The sequence below is a fragment of the Penicillium pulvis genome, assembly GCF_028828015.1.
Source record: "Penicillium pulvis strain IBT 33274 chromosome Unknown contig_5_segment0_segment0, whole genome shotgun sequence".
NCBI classification, from domain to species: Eukaryota; Fungi; Ascomycota; class Eurotiomycetes; order Eurotiales; family Aspergillaceae; genus Penicillium; species Penicillium pulvis.
Genome location: NW_026643078.1, coordinates 197,729 through 222,545, shown reverse-complemented (window position 1 = coordinate 222,545; position 24,817 = coordinate 197,729). Strand labels below are relative to the sequence as shown.

Here is a 24,817-nt window from a genome sequence, read left to right as displayed (position 1 = left end):
TAACTGGGAGGGTTGAGAAGACTGGATATTGATGCGTGAAGATGAAGGCGATGCTGGATGAAAGAAAATTGATCTGGAGGGAAATTATACCTCTCTTTATACTCGTGATTCTCCGTGTAGTCTATACAGAATACAGCCACGGATTTAGACTGATAAGCTAAAAAGCGCCCTGAAATAGTGGTAACAGCTTATCCAACCCGAATTGGGGACGAAGCCAACCGAATTCAGTAATTTGAAGAACTTGGCCCCCAGACCCTGAATCCTTCGACTTGGCAGTGGATCTGAAAATAGAATAGGCATTATGGTTCGTGAGTGACCGCCAAGGTCGAAACAATATGGCCCCTTGGATGCTCAGGGGCTCGATCCTCTGAATGGCTCTGTGAGGGATTGAGCTTGCCAAAGTTGTGGATCTTACGTTCCCACACTCACATTGATGTTGAGATAGAAATTGCCCCCAAATATGGCCCCAAGATATCGACCCCAATTCAACCAGCCTGAGGGTTCACCCCAGTGCCCAGGGACGCTTTATTGAACTGCTTAGCAGTAAGAGTTCGTCGGTAAACGGAAAAGGCTTGAACTAAAACGCCAGGCGATCATGCAACCCCTTGTAAGTTTTATGTGGGGGTTAATGTACAAGCTTCTTCCACCCAGGTATACTAGAAACAGCCTTGTCTTAAATAGAAAATAATTTCAGATCTGGAGACGAGTAATGGAAAGAATACTGTGATAAGTTGTTCTTGAATCTGGGTTGTGCATAGTCTGGCGAAACATGAATGGCGAACTGATTCCGTGTTGAGGCTGAATGGGGCCGAATGGACTGAAGTCAATGCCATACAACCTTTTGGAAGTATGACCCCACTGATCATCACTTCATTACTGAAACAAAGTCCGGTAGGAACACACGGAAACTATGGAATTCGTCAGCATGATCGACGGAGACCAAGGAACACGATAGAGCCATGCCTACAAGTAGGTGGAATGAAAAGCTAGTTTTGCCGTATTTCACCACGGGTGAATTTATCAGGTAAGTTTCTTTTATTTGGCACTCACATACTCACATATACATACTGTTTACATCTTCTAATGGCGTGATGGTGCTTTGGCGATTTTGCGGGCATAAAGTCGATTTTCTGCAATGACCTCGGGAGGCTTTGCATCACAATGACGCATTTGGTCGACTCAAGCGAGTGATCTCGAACACAAAGCTTACAATAAGAATCTGCAATATTCAAGCTTAACTAAAGTACAGTCTTTAATTGATTCTTGGAAGGGCTGTCGAAGTCTATGATTGAGTCGCATACTCGAGGTGGTGACCAAGGAGGTCCACTCGCTTGGCGAATAGATCGTGTGCGTTCATGACGTTTATATTAAAACATGATGACGATATCAGACCAGTGGTCACTTTTGAATAAAGATCGTGCGAGAAACATTGCTATATCTCGCTGCTTAAATCATCGAAATAACCATTACAACTCGACTATCAGTTTGCTTTTTCCATGAACCATACACCCGCCCACTATGAAGGCCATCGTGGTTGAGAAGTATGGGCCAATCGAGAATCTAGAAACTCGAGTCGTTCCCGATATAGGGGAACCCGAGGGCCGCGATGTATTGATAAGGTATATTGTCTGATACTACAATTGGAGTCAGTCTAACCAAAAACTGGATCTCAGGGTAGAAGCGTGCTCTGTGAATCCTATTGATATCAAGGTACGGGCTGGTATCTATGATGATTATCCCGGTATTGCCTCCAAATTTACGGGGTGATAAAATACGTCGTGCTAAAGATCTTCAGACTATTACGATCATGTTCCCCGCCCATATCAAATTTGTGGCTATGATGGTGCGGGAATTGTAAAGAAAGCAGGCCCTGATTGTTCGCTCTTCCGTGAAGGAGATGCAGTTTTCTACTCCGGGAGCCCAGTCCGACACGGATCCAACGCTGAATTTCAGTTAGTGGATGAACGGTCTGTAGGACATAAACCCAAGCGCTTGGACATGGCTGAGGCTGCTGCCATGCCTCTCACCTATGTCACTGCGTACCAGGCCCTCGTTGAACAAATGAAGATTGAAGTCAAGGAAAGAGCGGCAGTGCTTATAATCAACGGAGCAGGTGGCGTTGGGGCGGTGGCTAGTCAAATTGCTCGCCAGCTCCTTCAATTGCCAGTAGTGATCACAACCGCTTCCCGCCCGGAGAGTGTTGAATTCACTAAACAGATGGGAGCAACGCATGTTATCAATCACAGGGAGGATTTAAAAAAGCAAATCCAGAAGCTCAACCTCGAGGTTCCTGTCAAGTAGGTGTACCGATTTCACGGTGGCCTGTGACTGACATGAGTTCAGGTATATCTTTATCACGCATTCTACCGATCAATATATGGAGACCTGTGCAAAGATCTGTGCACCATTCGGGAAGGTCTGCTCGATTGTACAAGGCCAGGCCATGATGTATGGCACAGAGTTCATGGCAAAGTCGTTGTCATTCATATGGTGCCTGATTGGTACCAAACCCGTCTATGGTACAGACGTGGAGTCTCACCATCGCGTTCTGGAAGAGTTGAGTCGGTTATTGGATTCTGGAACCATTCGCTGTCATCTGACGCATCGCCTTGGGTTGACACTAAAGGGTCTTCGTGAAGCCCACCAGGCTGTAGAGAGTGCGGGCAATATCGGAAAGACGGTTCTAGCCATTGATGATAATCGTGGCGCCGAGTCTTTCGCGTAATCCATGTTCAAATGGAGCGGCTTAGGCAATGTAACCATGCATAACTATAAGAGCGATGAAATTATTGTAAACAGCTGTAAGAGGACGGAACTACCATAGCTTGAGAATCAAGGAATTGAAATTAGGTGTAAATTGTCGGGTTTTCTATCTTAAGGCAAGGTATATCCGCCATCAATGATAATATCAGCACCGGTCATGTAGCTCGAAGCATCGGAGGCGCAGAACACATAAGCCTGGAGTAAAACATAGTTAGGCCAATACGCTTTACTGAACTTGAAGTACTCACTCCCTTTAATTCATAGGCCTGAGCCATGCGCTTTGCCGGAATCATGTCATACCATTTATCACGCCACTCCTGTGGGTGAATATCCAGGATTTCAGTCGCAATGAATCCGGGAGAAATACAGTTCACACGACAGAAGTCCACCCACTCCACAGACAAACACTTGGCTAGCTGAACCACACCTGCTTTTGAGGCATTATACTGCACGAAGTCAGCGAGCGAAGAATTAGATCAGGGTGAAAAGACTCACCGCAGCCTGCTTCTGGGGCACATTGACCAAGGTCGCGCTGACCGAGGCTGTGAAGATCACATTTCCACGGCCCTGCTCCTTAAAGATGCGCGCAGCCGCCTGAACAGAAAAGAAGGCACCATCCAGATTTACCTGCATAATCTCTCTCCACTGTTGGTCCGTGTAGTCCTCGGCTGCGATGGATGATACGATGCCCGAGTTGCAGACGATGATGTCCAGTTTACCAAAATCTTTTGCGATCTGCTGGATCGTAGTCTCGATCTCAGTCTGACTGGTGACGTTGGCTTGATATGCTGCTGCTTCGACATTGTTTGTAGATGCGATCTCCGCAGCAATCTTGTCGGCATTCTTGGATGAGTTGTATATGAGAGCGACCTGTGGGATATAATCTTAGATTGGTTGTGTTGTGGTGTAGAAAGAAGACGTACATTAGCACCGGCCTCAGCCAGGCCTCTAGAGACCTCGAGACCGATTCCACGGGCACCACCTTGACTCTGTTAAACTCTGATAATAGGATCCTTCTAAGGTTGCAATTTCTCATACCTGTCACGATAGCGACTTTGCCGGTCAAGTCGAAAGCTTTCATGACATGCTGGTTCTGGGGTTGCGAAAGGACCATGTTGTCGGATTGTATTCGAGAAAGTTCAACAAGTTTCTTGTTCTAATCTTCCAGAAATCCTCTTTAAGAGGTGAAAAGTGTCTTGAGGTTCATTTTTACTTCCCCGCACACTCGGTCTTTCTCCGATCGGGCAGTCTGCTCCGACGGACACGATCGTCCGAGCATAACGCAAGGGAAACCGTCTCATTTGGCGGGAAACATGAATATAGGCTAGATAGTGATCAAAGTTGGAAAGACAAAGATAAACCTAGATTCAGTACAACGGAACTGGAGATGATCATGCAATATGCTCGGTAGTAGCATGCTCAACATGATCTGCCTTGCTGACATCCTCCCCTTTATCCAAATCCCTTACAGCAGCAGATGGCCCATCGGAAACCTCCGCAATCCCGGTGCAACCTGACACCTTTGAAGCGTGACGGTGACCCAAGAGAGCTGAAGGGTGCATATCTGTACCTTGCGAGCGATGCTAGCACCTACACAACCGGATCGGACACCGCGGTAGATAGAGGATACACATGTAGATGAAAAACTGAGCGAGATGAATCAGATACGATAAAGATACCCACCATACCATTGAAATCGCAATTTGCCGGTTTGTACGGTAGAAGATTACATGAAAAGTGAAAAAGATGGAAACAGAGTCATTAGAAGTAGTCATATAATGAAGTATTAAAATGGAAACAAAGTTTAAACTCAATTTCTCATATCCTGATGGAGCCATGAAGTCCTAAACTAGCACACTGGATCCATCATTCTTTTTGCAAGCGCAATTGTTCGCCCCTGCTGCCACCTGAGATGGTGAGCGTGAAAAGCTAGGTGGAACGTCCAGCACAGGGTTTCGGGTGAAAAAGTTGCGCGGGCGCAGAAGTAGTGTCATCGGCTCTGCGGGCATAATAGGGTAGTCCTCAGGGGCCGGGAAATGTGTCAGACCGAATGTGTGCCACAGGACAACATCCGTGTTATCGATTGAGCAGTTGGACCCAGCAGCCTCGATCCAGGCTGGTAAGCCATGCGAGGGCTCACCCGAGGTTTGAGGAACGTGGCGCCCAGCTGGATGAATTTCGTCATCGGAGTCTACAAGCTGGTCAGTATTGCAAGTATACTAAGCCAGGGAAGTAAGACATAGCGTGTCAACTTACATTTTGTAACATGGATTGCATGACGTGCAAATCCAGCTCGCTTCCAGACCAGGCTATTTTCCTTGGGAAGAAGTGGCGGAACATCACGGCTGACAAGCTTATAGCTAACTGGCTTTTTACTATATGGGTTGAGCTTGTTGGTGTTGGCCATGTCCCAGGTGCGTGTGGTGAAACCATCATAATCGGACATGGATTCGACGGGAGTGGTATATTTAGTCTTCTTGGCGTAAAAAGCATTGCCATACTTGTTCTCGGCACTACCAACTTCTCCAGGACCACGAACGGCGTCAACCTGGAAGACTGTGTTGTCTGGCCCATCGATGTTGGGGTCAACGCGTAAACAGAACAAGTGTTGGTGATTGTGAGCGTTCACACCCGGGTATACTTCAGTACCCCAGCCCTTAGTATCCTCGCCTGGGTTCAGAGAGTATGTGTTCAAGATACCGGTCAGCTTAATCTCGAGCTGAACAGTACCATCTTGATGGAAGATCCAGTATACACAGTATTCGTAGTTGGCAGCAGTGAAGATGTGCGAAATAATCAGCTTGCGACCGCGGGTCACGACCATTGACTCGTCGCGGAAGTCAGTGTGCTTGAAGAGAATGCCGGCGTCCTCTTCGTGGATACAAATAGCATTCTTGATGATTGTTGAGGCACCGGCACCGTTGACAAAAGCAGCATCCATATAGTGAATCGCTCCCTTGCAGTCACATCCAAGAGACAGACTGTTTGTCATATAGCCACCACCATACTCGCCTAGATCAAAGGCATGCTTCCGCTGATGTGGATGCTCCGGATTGCCGTAAGGAACCACCATCTCCGCCAATGAGAGTCGGTAAAAGATCGGTCGTACATTGCCCTTATCATTGAATGTGATGTTATTGAGGACAATGCCCTCACGGTAGTTGAAGCCGACGTGGATGTTCCAGTTTTGCCAGTCAATAATGCGGTCCTTCACCTGGAAAGAGACACCTTCAGGCTGAGTGATATGAATTGGCTTGATGTCTGTACGGAAGCCTCCTTCTTTCTCGATGGATGCTGGAAGATAGTTGTTTGGGGGAGCTTTGTTCAGCGGTCTTCGTACTGAGGGCACATCGATGTGAATGATCTGCTTGGTCTCTGCGTTATAGATAGGGCAGAAGTCCAATGGATAGGTGTACTGAGAGTCATCGACATGAGGACGATAATACATGAGGGCTTGCTGTAGTCTGACCCCGGTGCCGAAACGTTCGTCGTAGCCAATCGTCCAAGGATCACAGTACACTTTATGCATATCCTCTGGGGGAATACCAATAATACCGCACTGCTCTATGACCTTCGGGTCTTTACGCGCGATGTGCTCCACCTCCTGCAGGTCTTCCATGGTGATCAAGGGCTGGACATCAGGCGTGTGTTTCCACTCCACAATTTTTCTTTGGTCCAGGTCCACCACACCATCATAAATCTTACCGCCGGGTGCAATGGCAACGACATCAGCAGCGCGGACTGGCCGAGGGGCGTTTTCAGGGTCTTTCAGCCAAGCCATCATCTGAGCCTTGCGGGGCTCGTACAATGTGACCGCATTGAAGTTGAGTGATCCATGCTCCTTGCGAATTAGGGTGACGGCTGCATCAATCTCTGTGGTGGAAAGAGGATCGAATGGATGAGGTGGAGGGGTTGTCGCGTTGACGTGATGGGCCAGCTGCTGGAGTCTGTCGAGAACCATGTTGTGATTTGAGGTCTTAACCGGATATAGGGTGACCACAATATGAATAGAGGACAGAGCTTGAGATTCTATGATTCCCTGGGTAGTCGCTGAGTATTTAAGATGCAACTTCGTACCACTGTATGCTTCTGATGCGATTAGATAAACATGGAGACCCGGATCCCTTTCCTTGATCGGGTTTAGCGCTGCACATCGCATACTAAACCGGAAATGCGATGCGTGCGATGCGATAAACCACACTTTCATGCGTGGAAACGCGGGGTTTGGTGGCATCGCATATTGCTCCTTAATAAGGGCATAGCTCACTGGTTATTTTCACTTCAGATCATGAGCTAAATGCAGAACCAGAATCGCTACGACGTTCCATTAGAAAACCTGCTAAGATCCAACCTGCACCGGAAGGTTACTGTTTGCAAAGGCTTGATTTTTTGATGTCAAATTGATGTATCTTCCTTGATCCTCGTTGCAGCTCAAGTAGCACTTGACCTACATCGGTCCATTTCAAAAATATGTCTCCTGGAATCGCCATGAGACCCCTTTCTTAGCCATATTGTCCTTGAAACTCCTGTCTAGTCCAAAGTTCCTCCATCTTTCAAGAGACAGATAGGCCAGTGTGACTCTCTTGATCTTGAAGTGCTCATGTAAGACCTCCCATTTCTCGGCAGCTATTATGTTCTCCCCTGGCTGTTCAGGAAATATCTCTGTAGGGCGCGAACGTGGTGCCAGACCTTTGGGATAGCAGCGAAATGTGAATTTACTTTGAGAAAGACGCGGACCAGACTTGGCGACTGTCAGCCATTCCATTCCATCTGCGTTGATTTCGTCTTTCGGGATGATCCGTAGAGGGCTGTTGGCATGGAGAGCGTCCTCGGTGTTTTCCGCTTCCCAGACAACGGGTCTATTATTGTGTTTGCGATTGCCCTTTGCAGCGACTGAGCCTGCTTGCGGATGACCAGCCAATTTCGCAGGTCGTAGGACAAGCTCAGATGTCCAGGTAAACTGCTTGCGCTTCTTCGATTGATTATTGCCCGAGTGGTGTGTATCAACCTGGGTGAGAGTACCCTCAAGCTTAGCGTGACTCCTAAGGGGCGAGACACGCCTTCGATGTTTCTCGCCAAGTGTTGGGTGTGAAATTTTCAAATAGTATTCCAAGGTTGACCCTTCCAAGCCCTTGTCATTCATGGCACAGGGCCGTGCAGCCATGAAGAACTTGTAGGCAGAGGGTATGTTGCCTTGCTCCAACTCGATTCGGCCCAACCAGTAGTTGCACCTGGCGATACTTGTTTCATTGCCTTGGCGTGCGGCGAAATCGAGTGCTTGCTTAGCATGCTGCTTAGCAGGATCGAATGCCTTCCATCCTATGTACTCAATCGCCATCGAAAGTGCACAGGACATTCGGAGCTCATCGAGTCCTTCATCAAGACTGGGCGGGATCGCGGGTAACTCCAGGGATGAGACCATCTCCATCATTTTCCCCCTGTGCTTCTGTGATTCCATGACGCTGAATTTGATATCTTCGACGTTTTTGGCGAGATTAAAAACCGTTTGTTCGAGATCGCATGCAAATTCCGTGGGTTTATTCATGTCATCAATGCTCAACTGGCTCTCTGACAAAAGGGTCTCTAAATTCAGCTCATCTTGCCATGAGCCATCGTGAACTGGGCCTGAAGAGCCCATGACGAACATACAATAAAAAGGAACTATCGTCTCAAGAGTCGACTTTTGGCTAGATCAGTTGAGTACGATAGGAGAGATATCTTGGTGGATTTAATGAGCAAGCGAGGGAGGCAATACTGATATATCTGCCACGCTTTAATAGCCACAGTCGGGTCTATTATGGGCGCTAAGGGTGGATCAGATTCCATGGAAAATGTTGTCTCAATGGTAATAGGATCAAAGAGCGCATGACAATGTCAAAATACTACAAACAAAGAAATCCCAGCAATTTCGTCCCCTCGTCATTCACTCCTTAAAGCAATGTTTATGGTGGACCAATTAATCCTGTACCGGCGGTCAGATGTTTCATAATGAAACTCATGATTTTCCTGGCGTCGGATGTCGTCTCTTAGTGTAAAATTCTGCTATTTAGAACGCGAAAGTGTGTCTAGGCCAAGTTTGAGAATGATAGTATGGAATAAACTGTGTTTCTCTTCTCTCGTCGTTTCTTTTTGCTAGCTACTTCAAACCATGACTTGCCCAGATTTGCGATCTTTGTAGGGAATTCTAATGTGGTGACCGGAGACGCTTTGAGGTTGATATGCTGTAGTATTGAACATGGATTCAAAATTCTTTGAGACTAGTATTCCAGGGTCTCTTTCATCGCATCGTAAATTCCTGTTGTAAAAGCACGGCTGTTAGATAGGATTTCCTCGGGGACAACAAACCAACTCACTTGCAACATCTGGTAGGATGAACTGTTCATAAGCCAGCCCCGTATGAGTGCTCCAACCAGCCACCCGCTTGACAGGGGCCTCCAATCGAAGGAATGCACCCTCTTGTATTGTGGCTGCTACCTCGGCACCAACACCATAGTTGATCATGCTCTCGTGTACCACAATGGCTCTTCCTGTCTTACGTACGCTCTCTAGAACAGTTTGACGATCCCATGGATAAATGGTGCGCAGGTCAATCAGCTCTACCTTGACACCCGGCATGCTTTTCTCAAGCGCAGATATGGCGGCTGAGCACAGATATAATGGTTGACCGTAGGAAATGATTGTGAGGTCTTTGCCAGGTTTGATCACTTCGGCCTTGCTCAATGGAATGGTGTAGTACTCATTGGGCACATGCTCCACTGCTGCTCGGTACAAAATCTTTGGTTCCATAAAGATCACGGGGTCGTTGTGCTCGAAGATGGACGATAATAGCAGTCCTTTGGCTTGTGAAGGTGACCGGGGCACTACGACACGTACGCCCGGAATGTGCGCAAAGAGGGACTCGGGAGATTGCGTGTGGTACCTTTGATACCGAGAATGTCAGCAATTGATTTCCCCAGTCAGAGAGCGCTTCGATCGGCCAAACGTACAATGCACCATGTCCGACAGCACCACATGGCATTCGAATCACCAAGCCCCCCACATTGATCCCTGTCCCTCCTTCTCTGTATCGAAACTTGGCGGCTTCATTGACAATTTGATCGAATGCAGGAAATACATAATCAGCGAATTGGATCTCTGCCACGGGTTTCATTCCCTCGGCCGCAGCACCGATAGCGAACCCCGCAATACCTTGTTCGGTCAAGGGGGTATTGAACACACGATCTGAGCCAAAATCTGTCTGTAGGTCCATTGAGCAACGGAAAACACCCCCGAATGCGACATCCTCGCCGAAGAGTAGGACCTTGTCTGAAGTTGATAGCGCGGTCCGTAGCGCAGAGTTAATGGCCTGAAACAGATTTAGGCGTTTGCTGGTAGCGGCAGCGGGAAAGTCGGCGACCCCAGAAAGTGAAGAGGGGGTATGGTGAAGGAGTGAAGTGGACTTGTAGTCGATTGGCAAGTTAAGCTTGGCTAAGGGCGACGGGGCACCTGAATAGTAACGGCGGAGCACTCGCGAGGTCAGGGCCCGCGAAGATCTTAACGGCACCATATCTGATAGGAAGCTAAAAAGACAACCAGATTGATAAAAGGGATTAAAAGGGGCCTTGGAACTTCCTGGCCATATTATAGGGAAAAAATGGACTCCTTGTCTTCTTTACACCTGCAGTTTGCGGGGAACAGCGCCGCGGCTAACCGCGCCCAATGCAAACGGATCAAACATGGATGACGAACATCTGAAATTATGCTCCTCGTAGTCACTGAGAGCTTGGGAGCTTGAATTGAGTGATTGATAGATAGCTCGTATAGTGGTCTCCAGATACTAGATTTCTCTACCAGTCTCTCGGTGTGGAAGTTATAAATGAATATGTAGAGCTTAATAATATTTCATATATATTCTCCGTATCCCTAATCCCTTATGCAGTAAAATCTAAACAAGAGGCTCTAGATTAAAGTCTATCTCCGAAAGTTTTCATTTTCTGACATCCAAGGATTTGCACTTCTTTCATTCTACACGTTTCTACATTAGGTATGGCATGATTCTACAGATAGTTGTTTCTGATAGATGATGAGATAAGCAACTTGGAAGATCATGGATCGGGTAAGGCAATAAGGCAGCAGGAACCACACTATCGCCAATCAGGACTAGCGTTTCCTCCAAATCATCGCGGGAGGGTCGAATTTCTGCGATTTCTGGATTTCGTAACTTGATCGTCCAAATTCTTTGTGATTTCCTTTGCTTTCTTCCTTGTTATATTTTGGTGTACACAATGGCCGCCGTCGCCCCTCGGAAATGCAGCGGAGTGGACTGCGCCAACAACGCAGGCACCTTACAATGTCCCACCTGCCTAAAGATGGGTACCGACAGTTTCTTCTGCGCGCAAGACTGTTTCAAGCGGAGCTGGGTAAGCACTCCTGGAGTCTGATAAATGGGGCGCTTGGTGTCCAAGGGATCTTTCCATGCTGACATTTACTTCCACTAGACCGAACACAAGACTATCCATAAGAAGAGTAATTTCCTCACCAACCTATTCCCTCCGAAGGTAGTTTCTGAACCTGACCCAGCTACCGGCCACTTCAACCCATTTCCCACGTTCAACTTTGCCGGTCCTCTGCGCCCCCTCTACCCTCTTTCGGCCACCCGGACCGTGCCCAAGTCCATCCCGTACCCCGATTATGCGCGAGATGGCATTCCTCGATCCGAACAGAAGCTGTTCGGCCAGCACAGCATCAAGATCTTGAACAAGGAAGAGCAGGAGGGAATGCGCAAAGTTTGCCGCTTGGCCCGCGAGGTCTTGGATATTGCGGCCCGCGCATTGAAGCCCGGCGTGACAACTGACTATATTGATGAGGTGGTTCACAAGGCTTGTCTCGAGCGCGAGGTGAGATTATTATCCAATCAGAGTAGCATAAAATCACGGGCACTAACATGACATAGTCTTACCCATCGCCGCTCAATTACATGCACTTCCCGAAGTCTGTTTGTACCTCAGTCAACGAGACCATCTGTCACGGTATTCCCGACCAACGGCCGTTAGAGGATGGAGACATCGTCAACATTGACGTCACCCTGTACCATAAGGGATTCCACGGCGATATCAATGAGACCTACTACGTTGGAGATAAGGCCCGCGCCAACTCTGACGCGGTCCGAGTGGTGGAGACTTCCCGCGAATGTCTGGATAAGTCTATCGACTTGGTCAAGCCTGGCATGCTGTTCCGGGACCCCGGAAACGTGATCGAGAAACATGCCAAGTCCCGGAACTGCAGTGTTGTGAAGACCTACTGTGGTCATGGTATCAACCAGCTGTTCCACTGCGCGCCTAACGTGCCTCACTACGGCAAGAATAAGGCTGTCGGCACCGCCAAGCCTGGCATGTGCTTCACAATCGAACCCATGATCAACATTGGCACACATCGGGATCGTACATGGCCCGATGACTGGACCAGCACCACTGCTGACGGAACTTTATCGGCCCAATTCGAGCACACTCTGCTAGTGACGGAAGATGGTGTGGAGGTTCTCACAGCCCGACTTCCCGACTCCCCGGGTGGGCCCATTCCCATGCCCGTGTAAAAATAGGATGGAGAACATATTAGATTTGGTGGGTATTTGCATCCTTGCTCATATACCGAGCTAAATACATGACCCTTTCTACGCCAATTTGGATTCTTCGCCCTATGTTTTGTAGATGATTTGCACATCTGGCCCCACATACACAACATAACCCCAACTTTAACCTTCATGGGCGTCATTCAAACCTCAAACGCCCTGCAGACCTTGGGAGGCGTGAGAATCTTACTGGTGTCTAATTGAAGGAACCGCAATGTATTAATTCTGGTACGTTCACGATGCTCTGGTTCACTATTCAGTCATTCGATTTCTGAAGAAAGTGGTCCCGCGAGAACAGCCCCGCGAACAGCCCCACATAAAGCACCACATTCACATTGGCTTAGCTCTTTCCCCCTTCTCGCCATTTTTTGATAATTTTCTCATCCAATTCTCTGTGACTGTGATCAGGGAGCTCCACATCTTACCAACCAACATTTCCATCATGGCTCAACTCCACAGCGCCCCTCCATTCCGTGCAGAGCATATGGGATCTTTGCTCCGCCCGGAGATTCTCCTTGAGGCGCGGGCCAAGATTCGCGATGGTGCATCCGAGGAGGAGGCCGGTCTGCCTGCTGTCGAGCGCAAGGCTATCGCCGATGTGGTGAAGATGCAGACTGATCTCGGCTACAAAGCAGTTACATCCGGTGAATTCAACCGCACTAGGTTTTGGGGACTCACTTTTGATGAGTTTGGAGGAACCATTCGCTTGCAGGATGCTGATGCCTCGATGTTCCGTCTCTATCACCCTGATGTCGTCAGTCTGATCGAAAAAGATCGCAAGGTCATGCCCGGTGACTCGGTCATCGCCGGTTCCAAGCTTTACTGGAGCCCGGATAGGTCCGTCTCCAACCTGCATGAGTTGAAGCTTCTACAGGAGTCTCTTCCTGGCCCCACAGGGAAGATCACAATTATCACGCCTTCATGGTTTCACATGCGCTACAAGCAAGGCAAGGCCTACACACCGGAAGCCTATGCCAACGATAGCGAATACTTCAAGGGTGTAGCCCAGGTCTACCAGGCCGAGCTGGACGCGCTGTACAAGGCTGGTCTGCGCAACGTGCAGTTCGATGATCCGAACATGGCTTACTTCTGCTCCACCTCTTTCCGTAAGGGATGGGAAGAGGACAAGGATAACATTGGCACTGTCGATGACTTGCTCGACGCTTATATCCAACTCTACAACGACTGCATTAGCAAGGTTCCTGCGGATATGCACACAGGTATTCACCTGTGCCGCGGAAACTTCATCGGTGGACGCCACTTCGCCGAGGGTTCTTATGATATCATTGCCAAGAAGCTGTTTGAGAACCTCAATGTTAACACTTTCTACCTCGAGTACGACACTGAGCGGGCCGGTGGCTTCGAGCCTCTCAAGTTCCTCCCCAAGAACAAGAATGTCGTTGTTGGTGTGATTAGCACTAAGCTCCGTGAGCTGGAGGACAAGGACGCCGTCAAGGAACGTATCTACAAGGCTGCTGAATTTGTGGCAGCTGGTAGTGGTGAAACCCGCGAGGAAGCACTCAAGCGAGTCTGTGTCAGCCCTCAGTGTGGCTTCAGCACTCACGAGAGTGGATATCCTCTGTCATTTGAGGATCAGAAGAACAAGCTGAGCCTGGTCCGCCAGGTTGCGGATGAGATCTGGGGCGAGCCATAAGCGATCAAGCGACGGTGACTTGATCTGCAGCCGTGGTGGCCTAGGTGTTAGTTCCTGCAAAAATTATTTCAACATGACAGGAAAGCGACGATGAGACGACGTGAACGATGATTAGAGAGATGAGATCAGACATGTACATAATTCAACAGAAGTACCCCTTAGCCCAATTTAATTGGCATATACCTCAATGAAGTTGAACTTTCAACGACCCTTGAGACCCATTACTAATCCATGAAAGTCTGAGAACATTTGGACAGCTTCTGGTGTCAAGGCCTGGAAGTGTCCGATTATTCTGAAGACTATAATACATTGGATATGCCAGCTTCATTGCTTGCCCCATCTTATGTCAAAAACAAAGTTCGAGGGTTCCTGTTCCTCCTCCCTTTACTTCATGTCTACATATCCAACAAGTACTCTCCCTGACGTATCACAAGCTGCAGTTGTCTATGTTGATGCACATCAAGAGGATTAGTTTATGATGCCGCGAGTTTGCAAACAAACACTGCACATTACTGGTACCGCCGGCTGTGCGGGGGAAAAGGCGACTTAGTCGTCTACCACGAAAGTCAACATCGAATCTTACACCCATGCCCCATGTGGTAATCACAAGAAATCCAAGAACTGGAACCCGCTGTGTCCAATGCCTGGTTGGCGATTGAAGGGGTTCCTGAGAATCTGGAACTCAATATCCAGACACTTCGCGAATTGATACGAGAGCGCCAGCCCTTTGTATCTTGGTATCCAATAGCTAATCGTTAAAGTCGAGCCTCCTGGAGATGTATGTTACTCTTCCATAACAGGGACTGTTTTGGACAAACATGGGGCGCAATACGGCTTGCGATAGCTCGCGGATATGGATGGCAGCAAAATTCGGAATCTTTTTCCAACCAGCAAAGTGCATACTCCAAACAGATTGCGGTGATAGATTCTCGACATCAAATCTTTCTCTGCGAGCTAGAGGGAATTAGTGTGCATCGCTGTGACTATGGGAGATATGCAACACAGCAGATCGTAAACCCAGAGACCACGTTGTTAGAACCAATGAGGCTTTGGAGTGTTGGGATCGCTATTGATGCTGAGTGTGGGTTGATGTACTGGATGCAGAAAGGTCCCAGCAAGGGCGGCCGGTGTCGCGTGTTTTGCACCAGCCTCAATACCCCTCTTTGGAGAGACTATGGAGAATCGATCCGATCTTCGACTCGGATTTGATAACTTGCTTGAGCCTATTGATATCGAACATCAATAGCCGGACACAAACATCTCATTGGACCGACCGCGGAGAGCATCTGATGGGATGTGCGTTATACCAGGCCTATGTGGGCGGAGAGAGCATTGACATGCAAAAGGTGACTCTGGCCCAGCATTCTCATGAACCGATTGGTTTAAAGTTGGATATTGTCAACAACATTGTGTACATGACAGATATGGGGGAAGCTTATACTCTGTTTCATTGGAGGGTGGCCTGATGTTTTAGTTGGTGTGTGATTAGTGCGTAATGATGCCTGCTGTACTGGACCCCTGGTGTAGGAGAATTTCTATTCTCTTGCCGAGAACTGATGAATTATATTGCCCCACGCGAACGTGGGGAACTCGGCCTTTGGAAATTATCAAACCAGCGTATTTCCATATTACAATACAGTTCCGTTCCAGTACAGCCCTAACGGTCTAGTCGTAAATATAATGTCTTGGAAGTTAGGTATCAGTAATAATCTCTGGAAATCTAGCGGTCTGGCTATTATGGTGGGGTAGTGGAATGTTTTTCTGGCATTCTGCCTCGGTAGTAAGTGAATCCCTTCCATGGTTATCTACTCTTCCTGCCTAAGTCTCATGAGGCGTACAGCAGAAGCCAACAGCATGAACAGCAAAAACAAAAGATACACACGTGTGGCTACTTCCGACTTCGATGAGTCGCTATCGTCTAATGAGCAGTTGTACGGAATTAGAAAACAGAATGCCCGGTTTATTTACCTGCAGTATGCGGCTTTCGCCTTCTTGATCGTATCTAACATTGTTTTTCTCGGTCTGTGGTGGCGGGCTACACAGCTAGAAGAGATTTGCGTGAGACCAAAGGTGTCATATTGTATGTCTTTCCTTCAAGCAAAGGCTTGCACTTGAGCTGACTCAACTCACAGCTCCCGCTAAACACGTCATCTCCTATGAGCCATCTCGGCTCTACCGGGACATCCAGCATAATGTTTTCAGTAACGATCCTCGCCTGGACCCTAGTCCCGAATTTGACGCAGCATGGAATCGTTTGATAGAACGTGAGATTTGATTCATCCATAAATACGGTAGAGCTAATTTTATAACCAGCGATGACGATAAAAATATCCGGCGAAGAGTTAGCGCACCTCCCTGACCCGAGTATTGCGTTCAAGGACGGATCCGGTTATATCGCGGAATTGGCTGTATACCATGAGCTTCATTGCATTGTGCGTACCCCAATGGACAGTACAAGGCAAACGGTCTACTGATATCCAGGCTTCAGAAACGGATGCGTCGCCATTTCCACCTAGACCGGTACTACCCTAACATGACAGAGGATGAATGGAATCGCGAGCAGATTCACGTGGATCATTGTCTTGAGTACTGGCGCGAATCGGCCATGTGTCGAGGTGACACTACTCTTTCTACCTTTCGCTGGGAGGACGGTCTGCCGTTTTCACGCGTCTATAGTGACCACGAGTGCGTTAATTGGGCGGCCTTGGATGAATGGGCCAGATCGCGAATGGTTGATATGAGCAATTATGACATGTTAGAGCATTGAGATTATACGCTTGGGATACAAGGCTATCTTCCAATGTGAGCTGCATTTCGCTACCTCTATAATTCAACTGAGAATACCCGTATCTGTCGAGTTGGCCCATTTCTCAGCCCACTCATACACCTCATGATAAGATCGACATTGTCGCTTCTGTCCCCAGCCGCTTGTGGCACGAGTTTCGTAGTCCAGAACCTCTAGATTCGTATCTGCACCGCACATCAAAGTCTGTCGGATGTAATCGAAGCAATGACGAACATGCGACTGTGCCATTCTGGTTCCCGTCTCCTCAAGGAACTCATCCGGGCGCTGTCCTCCTCTCGCGACATCAGCATCTTCAATGGCCGTATAATAAGACACCACAATCGCATGCTATTAGGGCGATAATCCCTGCCGTTAGTAAAGCTCGTGCTGCCTACAAGTTTCAAGCTACTTACCAAGCAATGTAGCTGGTGAAAAACAGCCAGGTTTGAGATGAAAGGAGCAATTTCAGGATGATGAACAAATCCTCGGCCAACTTGAGTAAAAAATGACGATAAGTAGAGGCATATTGAAGAATGTATTTTTAATTTACCTGGGATTAAAGAGTTCCATGCGGCCTCCGACTCAGGTGTTGGTCTCTCTGAGAAGAGGAGGTCGTGTTCAAAAACAACCTCGACATTCCCCGGTGGTGCTATCAAGCTTTAGCACAACGACCCCTACTATCGATGAGACGTCGAAGAGATAGTCCTTACATATGAGACCATCCCACTTTCTGTCTGAAAAATGCTGACCAGTGAGCCAGCCTAGAATGAGTGCGATGGTAAAAGTCACAACGACTGGCACAATCGTCACCGCTGCTCTGCTGCTCAGGGAAGGTGGTTTTGCAAGGCTTGACGTCAAAGCCTCAGGTTCATCTGACGCAAGCGGTTGATAATTTACCTCCTTTTGAGAGGATGAAGGCGCCATCATAAATCCTTTCTATTAGTATTTACTCTCTTGGTCTCTTAACGAAGAAGAGTGCAAGCACACACACCGATGGGAAACCATCAGGTATTGAATTTGGTATCAATACTAGCGTGAGCATGTAATGGTAATTCGGATTACTACAGCCACCTGAGGTCCCAGACCCTTGCATGCATCGATGCCCAGATGTATTTGCCAATGCACATTACGTATGGTGTCCGACCTTGGAAGGTTGTGCTACGTCCTTAGCCTTCAGTGGCGGTGTTGCGTTGCCACGTATGCAAGCTAATTTCGAAGTGCAGAGACCCAAGAGTCCCAACCTCACACAGATCATCGTCCCCTCTTTGGCGCTCTGCAATCTGTTTGGTTACCATAGTCTCGGTGCTCTTCACTCAGCACTATGTTGAATCTATGAATCCTGCACTCTTTTCTCATCGCGTGGCCGCCAGGAACGGGAGGGGAAAAGGATACTGGCAGAGTAATCCTATATCAGATGTGGCAAGGTTCTGAGCCATCAGACTAAAGTTCACAGTATTATTTGGTCTCCAGATGAAATGGTATAAATTTATACTATCTCTTCGCATCAAAAGCGGCCTGAACAACAGGACGTTCGTGCGAGTCTGTGCTTGGGTGAGTGGGTCGTTTTGACACAAAGCAGGAAATGATTGGATTAGACTATTACTATCTCATCATTGTCACATTTGTTTTAGAGTTCTTGAATACTGTATATTATCGTCTGCTGTGTGATGGTCTGTCCTCAAGGCCCTTGCCCAATTGAAGGGTAGTAAGAGCTCTTGAACCCGTCGGCAATGGAGGCGACATCATCCACGTACCCCTACCGAAGGCCTTCCAAGGTTTGTATGCCAAGCATGCATATATAAGTTCCAGGTATGTCCCGGTTACTGAATCCACGCCTTCCCAGGTTCACGATACTTCACCCAATCCCCCCAGCAACACTTGGGCATTCGACAAGAGCCACCAAGCCAACAAAATGCGGGCTTTCACTTACACTTCAATTTTCATGCTGCTTTTAAGCACAACCGCAGCCCTCCCTGCTCGTAATTCTCTTCCCCCATTCCAGAAAAGCGTCATTGACTAACTTCTGTCAAGCGACAACGGATGCCGATGACCTGGTCCGTAATAGCTGGTCTGAAAAGCGCGCCGACGCCGACGACATGGTCCGTAATAGCTGGTCTGAAAAGCGCGCTGATGCCGACGACATGGTCCGCAATAGCTGGTCCGAAAAGCGCGCTGATGCCGACGACATGGTCCGCAATAGCTGGTCTGAAAAGCGCGCCGATGCCGACGACATGGTCCGCAATAGCTGGTCTGAAAAGCGCGCTGATGCCGATGATATGGTCCGCAATAGCTGGTCCGAATAGACAGTCCCTTTAGGCGGAAGAGCCAGATTTTTCCAAGGGTTACGACTGCTTCAGCAGGCTTAAGCAAGTTGTCTATACTATATGGCTCTAGTCTTTCTGGGTCTATAAAGCGCCATTATGAATATATCTGTTCACTGTAAAATGTTATGTCCCGCTATAATAATTTTTTTTTTGGGTCCTTGGAAACACTAGTCTCACCATGTAAACATTCATGTAAACGGTGGCCGATTAATAAGTTTGCCACTGCAACGCATTAAGGTGCATACGAGAGCATAGCGGGGCGCAACATTGGAGGGGTAAAAGACGCGCAGATGGAGATCCGGACATATTTCACAAGGATCTCGGATCCACTTTTACCAAAACACCGGGTGGAATGTTCTTCTGCGCGGGGACAAAACCAATCAGGAGGCAAAGACATCCCGGTCATTGCCATGCTAAAGAATGGAGTATCAAGACAGACGCCTATTCGACGCTCGCGCAGCTGAGGAGAAATGGAGAACCAGAATACCGGGAGCATGGATGGGGCGACGTGCATAACCTTGGAATGGCACCATGTATTCATGACTTACTGTATTGTTATTATGGCCCGAGACATTAGTTACGAGGGTTCTATTTGTTTTGGAGGCCAAAACGAGCGCTAGAAACCAGGATCCCCAAATTGGGGAATTTCATTCATTTATTTTACTCATAGCGCTGTGTGGCTTTTAGTGTGCCAAGGTTAGGACCTGACCTGCTACCTAGTACTGTGTTGCCATTTGACTTCTGAAACCAAGGAGAATTGAAAGAGTGTGCAGTGATTGTAGATCTACAAGGCAAAAACATAGATGAATTTAGAGTTCTTCACACAATCCATCATACTTTCACAGTTATTTATTCTTTATTTTCTTTTTAAAAACAGAATTCCCATTTAATAATGCCACGTGCCTATATGAAATCACATCGATGATCCCGTGCTTCTTAGGTCCTAGCGGCCGTTTAAACAAGAATCTACATATACCGACCCGACGGCTACCACGTCATCACCGCTACTTTGTCCTCTGCAATATCGACAGCTCTATTGGATGCTGCTTCTACTTCCATCCTTTCTAATCGCATCCTTTACATGAAGTTCCTCGTATTCATCGTCTATCTTTGATGTCCACCTTGCTCATTTAAGTGGCTACCTTTATATGAATTCTTTGGACTGTGGCTTTACTGCTCCTTTCATCAAGATGTTGGCAGTTCCCGTTATTGGCACCATCCTGAAGTCTCAGATCAAGAAACATCTACTATCGTAATTGGATAGATCTTAGGTCCATGATTAAGGCCTTTTCCAATACTGTTGCCTGAGGCATAAGGACTACTTAAAACGGATTAGCTTCCGTCGCATTGAACGTCGCAGTAGAAAAAAAAATCTTAGCATACATAATTGTTCTAGACGTCCCGAGTTAATGCGCGCCTCTACCTTCTGGCAACGCAGTTTGACTGGAGATCTTCCTCTTCTGCGAACGACCCTCAGTGCCAAGTATCACAAGCCCCAATTGCTTGCCACTCGACCCCTCTCACGATCTTTTTGGATCAAGCTTGATCGACCCACGCCGGCTGAAATCTTCAATCGCACACCATGGCCGACAACAAAGGAACAGGAGACGGAGCTGGTAGAAGGCGTAAGAACCGCGATATGGGGCGAAATGAATGGAGGTACTGGTGCAGCATTCCCCGCACGCTCTTGAATACAGCTAACTAAGCAAGTCGGCAAGCGATAGATAAACGAGAACGCCTGGAGCGGCAAGCCGAGACAAAACGGCGCAAAATCGAAAATGGAGAGGCAGTGCTGGCCCCGATCTACGCAACCGAGTTTTCCAAGGAGGAAATCGCCAATGAAGAACGACGTCCCAAGAAGAAAGTTGCGCTCATGTTGGGCTACTCGGGAACCGGCTACTTTGGCATGCAGCTGAATGAACAGCAAAAAACCATCGAGGGAGACCTTTTCTCGGCTCTTGTCGCTGCCCGTGCTATCTCCAAAGCAAATGCGTCAGACCCCAAGAAATCCTCCTTCGTCCGTTGCGCGCGTACAGATAAGGGCGTCCATGCTGCAGGCAATGTGGTGTCTCTGAAGATGATTGTGGAGGACCCCGATATTGTCCAGAAGATCAACGAAAACCTCAGCCCGCAGATCCGGGTCTGGGGCTATGAGCTCGCTACGAGCAGCTTCAGCTGTTATCAGATGTGCGATTCTCGCGTTTACGAATACTTGATGCCCAGCCATTGTCTTCTGCCGCCACACCCCAGTACTCACCTCGGCAAGAAGATTATTGAGCAGGCCGAGAAGGCAGGTGACATGGATAATGTCAATGCCAGACAGGAGGAGGTCCTAGGCTACTGGGAGAAAGTTGATCAAGAGTACATCGAACCCATCCTTGAGCAAGTTCCAGAGGATATTCGCAGCATCGTTCAAAAATCTCTTTTTGTCAATGAAGACCAGGAACCATCAACACAAGACGAGGAAGATGAAGAGCCTACAACCACAGAGTCGGAGACTAAGGCTGAGGATCCCACGCCGCAGCCAGCTGTTGACACTCAGCAACCTCAGACTGATGCGGGCGAGGCCGAGCCCTTCGTCATGGATCCTCGTCAAAGACTGATCCTTGATACTATCAAGTCAATCAAAGCAGCATACATTGCCGCCAAACGGGCATACCGTGTCCCTGCTTCCCGTGTCGCCCGTCTACAGGCATGTTTGGACCAATATGAAGGAACGAAGAGGTTCCACAACTACACAATCCAGAAGACTTTCAAGGATGCATCCGCTCAGCGCCATATCAAGTCTTTCAAGGTCAACCCGACCCCAGTTGTGATCAACGGCACCGAGTGGCTAAGCTTGAAGGTGCACGGCCAGAGCTTCATGATGCACCAAATTCGCAAAATGGTTGCTATGGCCGCTCTGCTCGTTCGCAGTGGCTGTATTCCCAGCCGTATCTCGGAGACATACGGCCCCGAACGGATCGCCATTCCCAAGGCCCCCGGTCTGGGATTGTTGCTCGAGCGTCCTATTTTTGAAACCTACAATACCAAGGCTAGTGGACTCGGCCGTGAACCAGTAGGTTTTGAGAAATACACAACCGAAATGGAGGAATTCAAGCAGCGAGAGATTTATGACCGAATTTTCCGCGAGGAAGAACAAACTTCTGCGTGAGTTTACCTGCCCGCGTCATATTACCTTCCCAGAAAAATGCTAACGACCGTCTGCAGGTTCAACATCTTCTTCAATCATATTGATCATTTCCCCATGGAGTACTATCTCTATGTCACATCTGGCGGTATCGAAGCTGCCAAGCTGGTTTCCGCTCCTACAACCGGGGCGCATAAGGAAGGTGGGAAATCAGAAAAAGAGGCCATCGCCGAAGCTGAGTTCGGGTCTGATGACGAGGGAAAAAACCCTACGGAGGACAGCTGAAGTATATTCTCTTGTATTGCCTAGGAGAATCGTATAAAGAATATCATGAAGCTCCATTGCACATGCGTACTTATCTTCCAAGGTAGAGCCTGAAGCACTTGATAGAGGGACATGTCCACATCTTTCAAGGATTGGACTTCTCTGGTCTCGGTTTTCTAAGACCGTTGGCTTATTCCAGTCCCTCCTGATTTAAAGCTAGCTGTTGAAAATCAGGGCCTCGCGCACCAACCGCGCCAACCATGATCTTTTGGTATGTATATATCCTTCCTGTCATGAAAACGGTGACACAGTCCAAAAAGGACGCACCAGGGTGCAATGGTGATAAGCATGTAAGATAGTGATCCAGATAGAAGGTGTGTCAGTTGTATGAGGAACTCAGAATGGCAAAATATTATAAATTGGATGAACCTGGTTTGTCATGGATATGGGTACCGCCAGGGCACCATGACTTCATCCATAGAGCCAGTTCGATATGTTTAGGCCTTCAGTCAATCTTCCCAACTCCCTGCAAAGTCAAGTAGACATCCGTGCCCCATCCCCAAAGACTCTGTATGGCAATACTACCCCCAAAATACTCCGCATAGGCCCGACTCAGGGGCAACCCATAGCCGAGACCTGCGATGCTGCTGATGTGGCCCCCCGAGCTAGCGATTGTGTCCAGAGCCCGGAGATTGCCGCTATCCGAGCTTTCGAAGTCCATGTCTGAAAAAGTGGTGAAGCTGTACGACCAGATATGTGGCAAAACTTCCGGTGGAATACCTCCGCCTCGGTCGCGAATCCGGATTGTGATGCTTTGCGAAGACGGGTTTGTGTGGCCAACCGCTTCGTTGGTTGCAGGTTCAAGCTCAAAACTGCCATCATTATCCCCTTGGAAGGGACGCCCGATCCCAGGGACATCCGGCGCGGAGGCGATTGTCACCTCGATAGGTTCCCGTTCGTTGCCGGACTCGATGGTCGCTCGGAAAGCATTTTTCAACAGCTCTGTGATGATGTACTCCACATGGACAGGGATATGGGCAAACGAGGCATCGGGCTCACCGCCGATTTCCAGGCGTGGACGGACTCCATATTTAAGTTCACAGATCTCGCTAACGAAATCTTCACACGACCGAATGATGCGGGCGGGTTTTAAAGCCGTATCAATGACTCCGATGTAGTTTGACGGACTGGTATTGCGAGAAGATGACTCGTGAGGGTCCTCCGAAAGTTCATCAACGACTGGCTGAGACGTCATATGTAAAGCGAGATGCTGCTCTGCGATCAAACGTGTGCCAATGCGTGCGCGCAGATGGGTGTCCAAAAAGCGAGTCACATCTTCGGGGCTGATATACTTTCGGGATTCGAGAAATCCGCGCGCTAGAATGGGTATGGTATTCGTATGCGTATGGACTAGATCTGCCAGCACGTCCCCAAATTGCTTTTCCTCTTCAAACGTGGTGATTTTCCGTTGTTGATAGGGGAGGAGAGTGGAGAGTGAATGGAGGTAGTTGTGGTAGATGCGGGACATATGAGGGTTCGAAACGATGATAAAGGGCAAATTCCGCAATGCCTGAATGCGTGATGCCAGTCGCGCTGGAAGAAGGGAAAGGGTGAAGTTGGCGGAGGCGAGGAGCGCATCTTTGGACAACGGTGGGCGGCCATGGCTTGAACAAGAAGAACTCGTGAGTTTTGCGCTTGGTGAGGATCCCTTGAAATTTGTACTCACCGGAGTAGATCGGCCAGTGTCAAGGACCGACGAGGGGTTGCAGCTAGGCGGGCAACCTCGTCGCGGGCAACATCCTCGGAGACACGGCGGGACCAATTGTGATTGCGATTCACCTGTGTTACATGGCGTAGATGGCCAGCATCTCCAGGTAATGCCTGCCTGGAGGGCCGAACTCTGGAAAATCTGGCTCCTATCATATCTGTTTGGAATAATGCAAAGCTTCACGATCACGAAATTGACCGTTGTTGGGGAGGGCGGTGAAGCTGCGGATATCGTCGGCGCCACAACGAGAGTCGAGAGAGCAATTAGGAATCAGGACTAAAGGAAGCTCAGTAGGGATAATGCAAGATCAAATTTTCTTCTATCATGACTGATCCATAGTGATAGTTGACAATGAGTCCATGTTCACCTTCAACTAGACTTTCATTGTTCGTATATAGAGCTTATTATATTGCCTCATCCGAGGTTCGTCTGAAGTAGTTCAAGAATATGCACGAATAAAGGAAAAAATCACAAAACACAAAGAAAGGAGATGGAAAGCAGCATGGTCTATTTCCATCGCAG

General features: G+C 48.3%; 12 protein-coding genes across 12 annotated transcripts; 5 read left to right on the top strand and 7 right to left on the bottom strand.

The window, feature by feature from the left end:
- Positions 1-1,518: 1,518 nt before the first annotated feature.
- Positions 1,519-2,725, top strand: N7503_006641 (zinc-binding alcohol dehydrogenase family protein; the record flags this gene model as incomplete). The annotated part of the gene is made up of 4 exons (XM_057066188.1): positions 1,519-1,619; positions 1,674-1,741; positions 1,796-2,297; positions 2,344-2,725. 4 exons carry the CDS (start codon positions 1,519-1,521, stop codon positions 2,723-2,725), a joined length of 1,053 nt encoding a protein of 350 aa, XP_056919869.1.
- A 149-nt stretch (positions 2,726-2,874) lies between these two features.
- N7503_006640 (SDR family oxidoreductase) lies at positions 2,875-3,877 on the bottom strand (the record flags this gene model as incomplete). Its single annotated transcript, XM_057066187.1, has 5 exons — positions 2,875-2,958; positions 3,012-3,209; positions 3,259-3,633; positions 3,687-3,745; positions 3,802-3,877. The coding sequence occupies 5 exons, from the start codon at positions 3,875-3,877 to the stop codon at positions 2,875-2,877; spliced, it is 792 nt and encodes a 263-aa protein (XP_056919868.1).
- Positions 3,878-4,607: 730 nt separating this feature from the next.
- Positions 4,608-6,724, bottom strand: N7503_006639 (peroxisomal copper amine oxidase; the record flags this gene model as incomplete). Its single annotated transcript, XM_057066186.1, has 2 exons — positions 4,608-4,954; positions 5,020-6,724. 2 exons carry the CDS (start codon positions 6,722-6,724, stop codon positions 4,608-4,610), a joined length of 2,052 nt encoding a protein of 683 aa, XP_056919867.1.
- Positions 6,725-7,225: 501 nt separating this feature from the next.
- N7503_006638 (uncharacterized protein) lies at positions 7,226-8,401 on the bottom strand (the record flags this gene model as incomplete). The annotated part of the gene is made up of 1 exon (XM_057066185.1): positions 7,226-8,401. The coding sequence occupies one exon, from the start codon at positions 8,399-8,401 to the stop codon at positions 7,226-7,228; it is 1,176 nt and encodes a 391-aa protein (XP_056919866.1).
- A 619-nt stretch (positions 8,402-9,020) lies between these two features.
- N7503_006637 (uncharacterized protein) lies at positions 9,021-10,309 on the bottom strand (the record flags this gene model as incomplete). The annotated part of the gene is made up of 3 exons (XM_057066184.1): positions 9,021-9,058; positions 9,117-9,682; positions 9,750-10,309. The coding sequence occupies 3 exons, from the start codon at positions 10,307-10,309 to the stop codon at positions 9,021-9,023; spliced, it is 1,164 nt and encodes a 387-aa protein (XP_056919865.1).
- A 623-nt stretch (positions 10,310-10,932) lies between these two features.
- Positions 10,933-12,348, top strand: N7503_006636 (methionine aminopeptidase MAP1). Its single transcript, XM_057066183.1, has 3 exons — positions 10,933-11,162; positions 11,241-11,639; positions 11,696-12,348. The coding sequence occupies exons 1-3, from the start codon at positions 11,028-11,030 to the stop codon at positions 12,332-12,334; spliced, it is 1,173 nt and encodes a 390-aa protein (XP_056919864.1). The 5' UTR covers positions 10,933-11,027; the 3' UTR covers positions 12,335-12,348.
- Positions 12,349-12,812: 464 nt separating this feature from the next.
- Positions 12,813-14,024, top strand: N7503_006635 (cobalamin-independent methionine synthase II family protein; the record flags this gene model as incomplete). The annotated part of the gene is made up of 1 exon (XM_057066182.1): positions 12,813-14,024. One exon carries the CDS (start codon positions 12,813-12,815, stop codon positions 14,022-14,024), a length of 1,212 nt encoding a protein of 403 aa, XP_056919863.1.
- Positions 14,025-15,878: 1,854 nt separating this feature from the next.
- Positions 15,879-16,791, top strand: N7503_006634 (oxidase ustYa family protein; the record flags this gene model as incomplete). Its single annotated transcript, XM_057066181.1, has 4 exons — positions 15,879-16,104; positions 16,157-16,288; positions 16,338-16,456; positions 16,513-16,791. The coding sequence occupies 4 exons, from the start codon at positions 15,879-15,881 to the stop codon at positions 16,789-16,791; spliced, it is 756 nt and encodes a 251-aa protein (XP_056919862.1).
- Positions 16,792-16,854: 63 nt separating this feature from the next.
- N7503_006633 (uncharacterized protein) lies at positions 16,855-17,733 on the bottom strand (the record flags this gene model as incomplete). Its single annotated transcript, XM_057066180.1, has 4 exons — positions 16,855-17,157; positions 17,223-17,302; positions 17,360-17,458; positions 17,520-17,733. 4 exons carry the CDS (start codon positions 17,731-17,733, stop codon positions 16,855-16,857), a joined length of 696 nt encoding a protein of 231 aa, XP_056919861.1.
- A 1,085-nt stretch (positions 17,734-18,818) lies between these two features.
- On the bottom strand, positions 18,819-19,401 carry N7503_006632 (uncharacterized protein; the record flags this gene model as incomplete). Its single annotated transcript, XM_057066179.1, has 2 exons — positions 18,819-19,119; positions 19,379-19,401. The coding sequence occupies 2 exons, from the start codon at positions 19,399-19,401 to the stop codon at positions 18,819-18,821; spliced, it is 324 nt and encodes a 107-aa protein (XP_056919860.1).
- A 1,141-nt stretch (positions 19,402-20,542) lies between these two features.
- On the top strand, positions 20,543-22,615 carry N7503_006631 (pseudouridine synthase PUS2; the record flags this gene model as incomplete). Its single annotated transcript, XM_057066178.1, has 3 exons — positions 20,543-20,792; positions 20,840-22,283; positions 22,344-22,615. 3 exons carry the CDS (start codon positions 20,543-20,545, stop codon positions 22,546-22,548), a joined length of 1,899 nt encoding a protein of 632 aa, XP_056919859.1. The 3' UTR covers positions 22,549-22,615.
- Positions 22,616-23,032: 417 nt separating this feature from the next.
- Positions 23,033-24,450, bottom strand: N7503_006630 (alpha-ketoacid dehydrogenase kinase family protein; the record flags this gene model as incomplete). Its single annotated transcript, XM_057066177.1, has 2 exons — positions 23,033-24,191; positions 24,254-24,450. 2 exons carry the CDS (start codon positions 24,448-24,450, stop codon positions 23,033-23,035), a joined length of 1,356 nt encoding a protein of 451 aa, XP_056919858.1.
- Positions 24,451-24,817: the final 367 nt, after the last annotated feature.

Coding starts and splice junctions, on each gene's coding strand:
- N7503_006636 (XM_057066183.1), top strand. CDS start 11,028: ATGGCCGCCGTCGCCCCTCGGAAATGCAGCGGAGTGGACTGCGCCAAC. Junction 11,163..11,240: donor ACTGTTTCAAGCGGAGCTGG/GTAAGCACTCCT, acceptor TACTTCCACTAG/ACCGAACACAAGACTATCCA. Junction 11,640..11,695: donor AGGCTTGTCTCGAGCGCGAG/GTGAGATTATTA, acceptor AACATGACATAG/TCTTACCCATCGCCGCTCAA.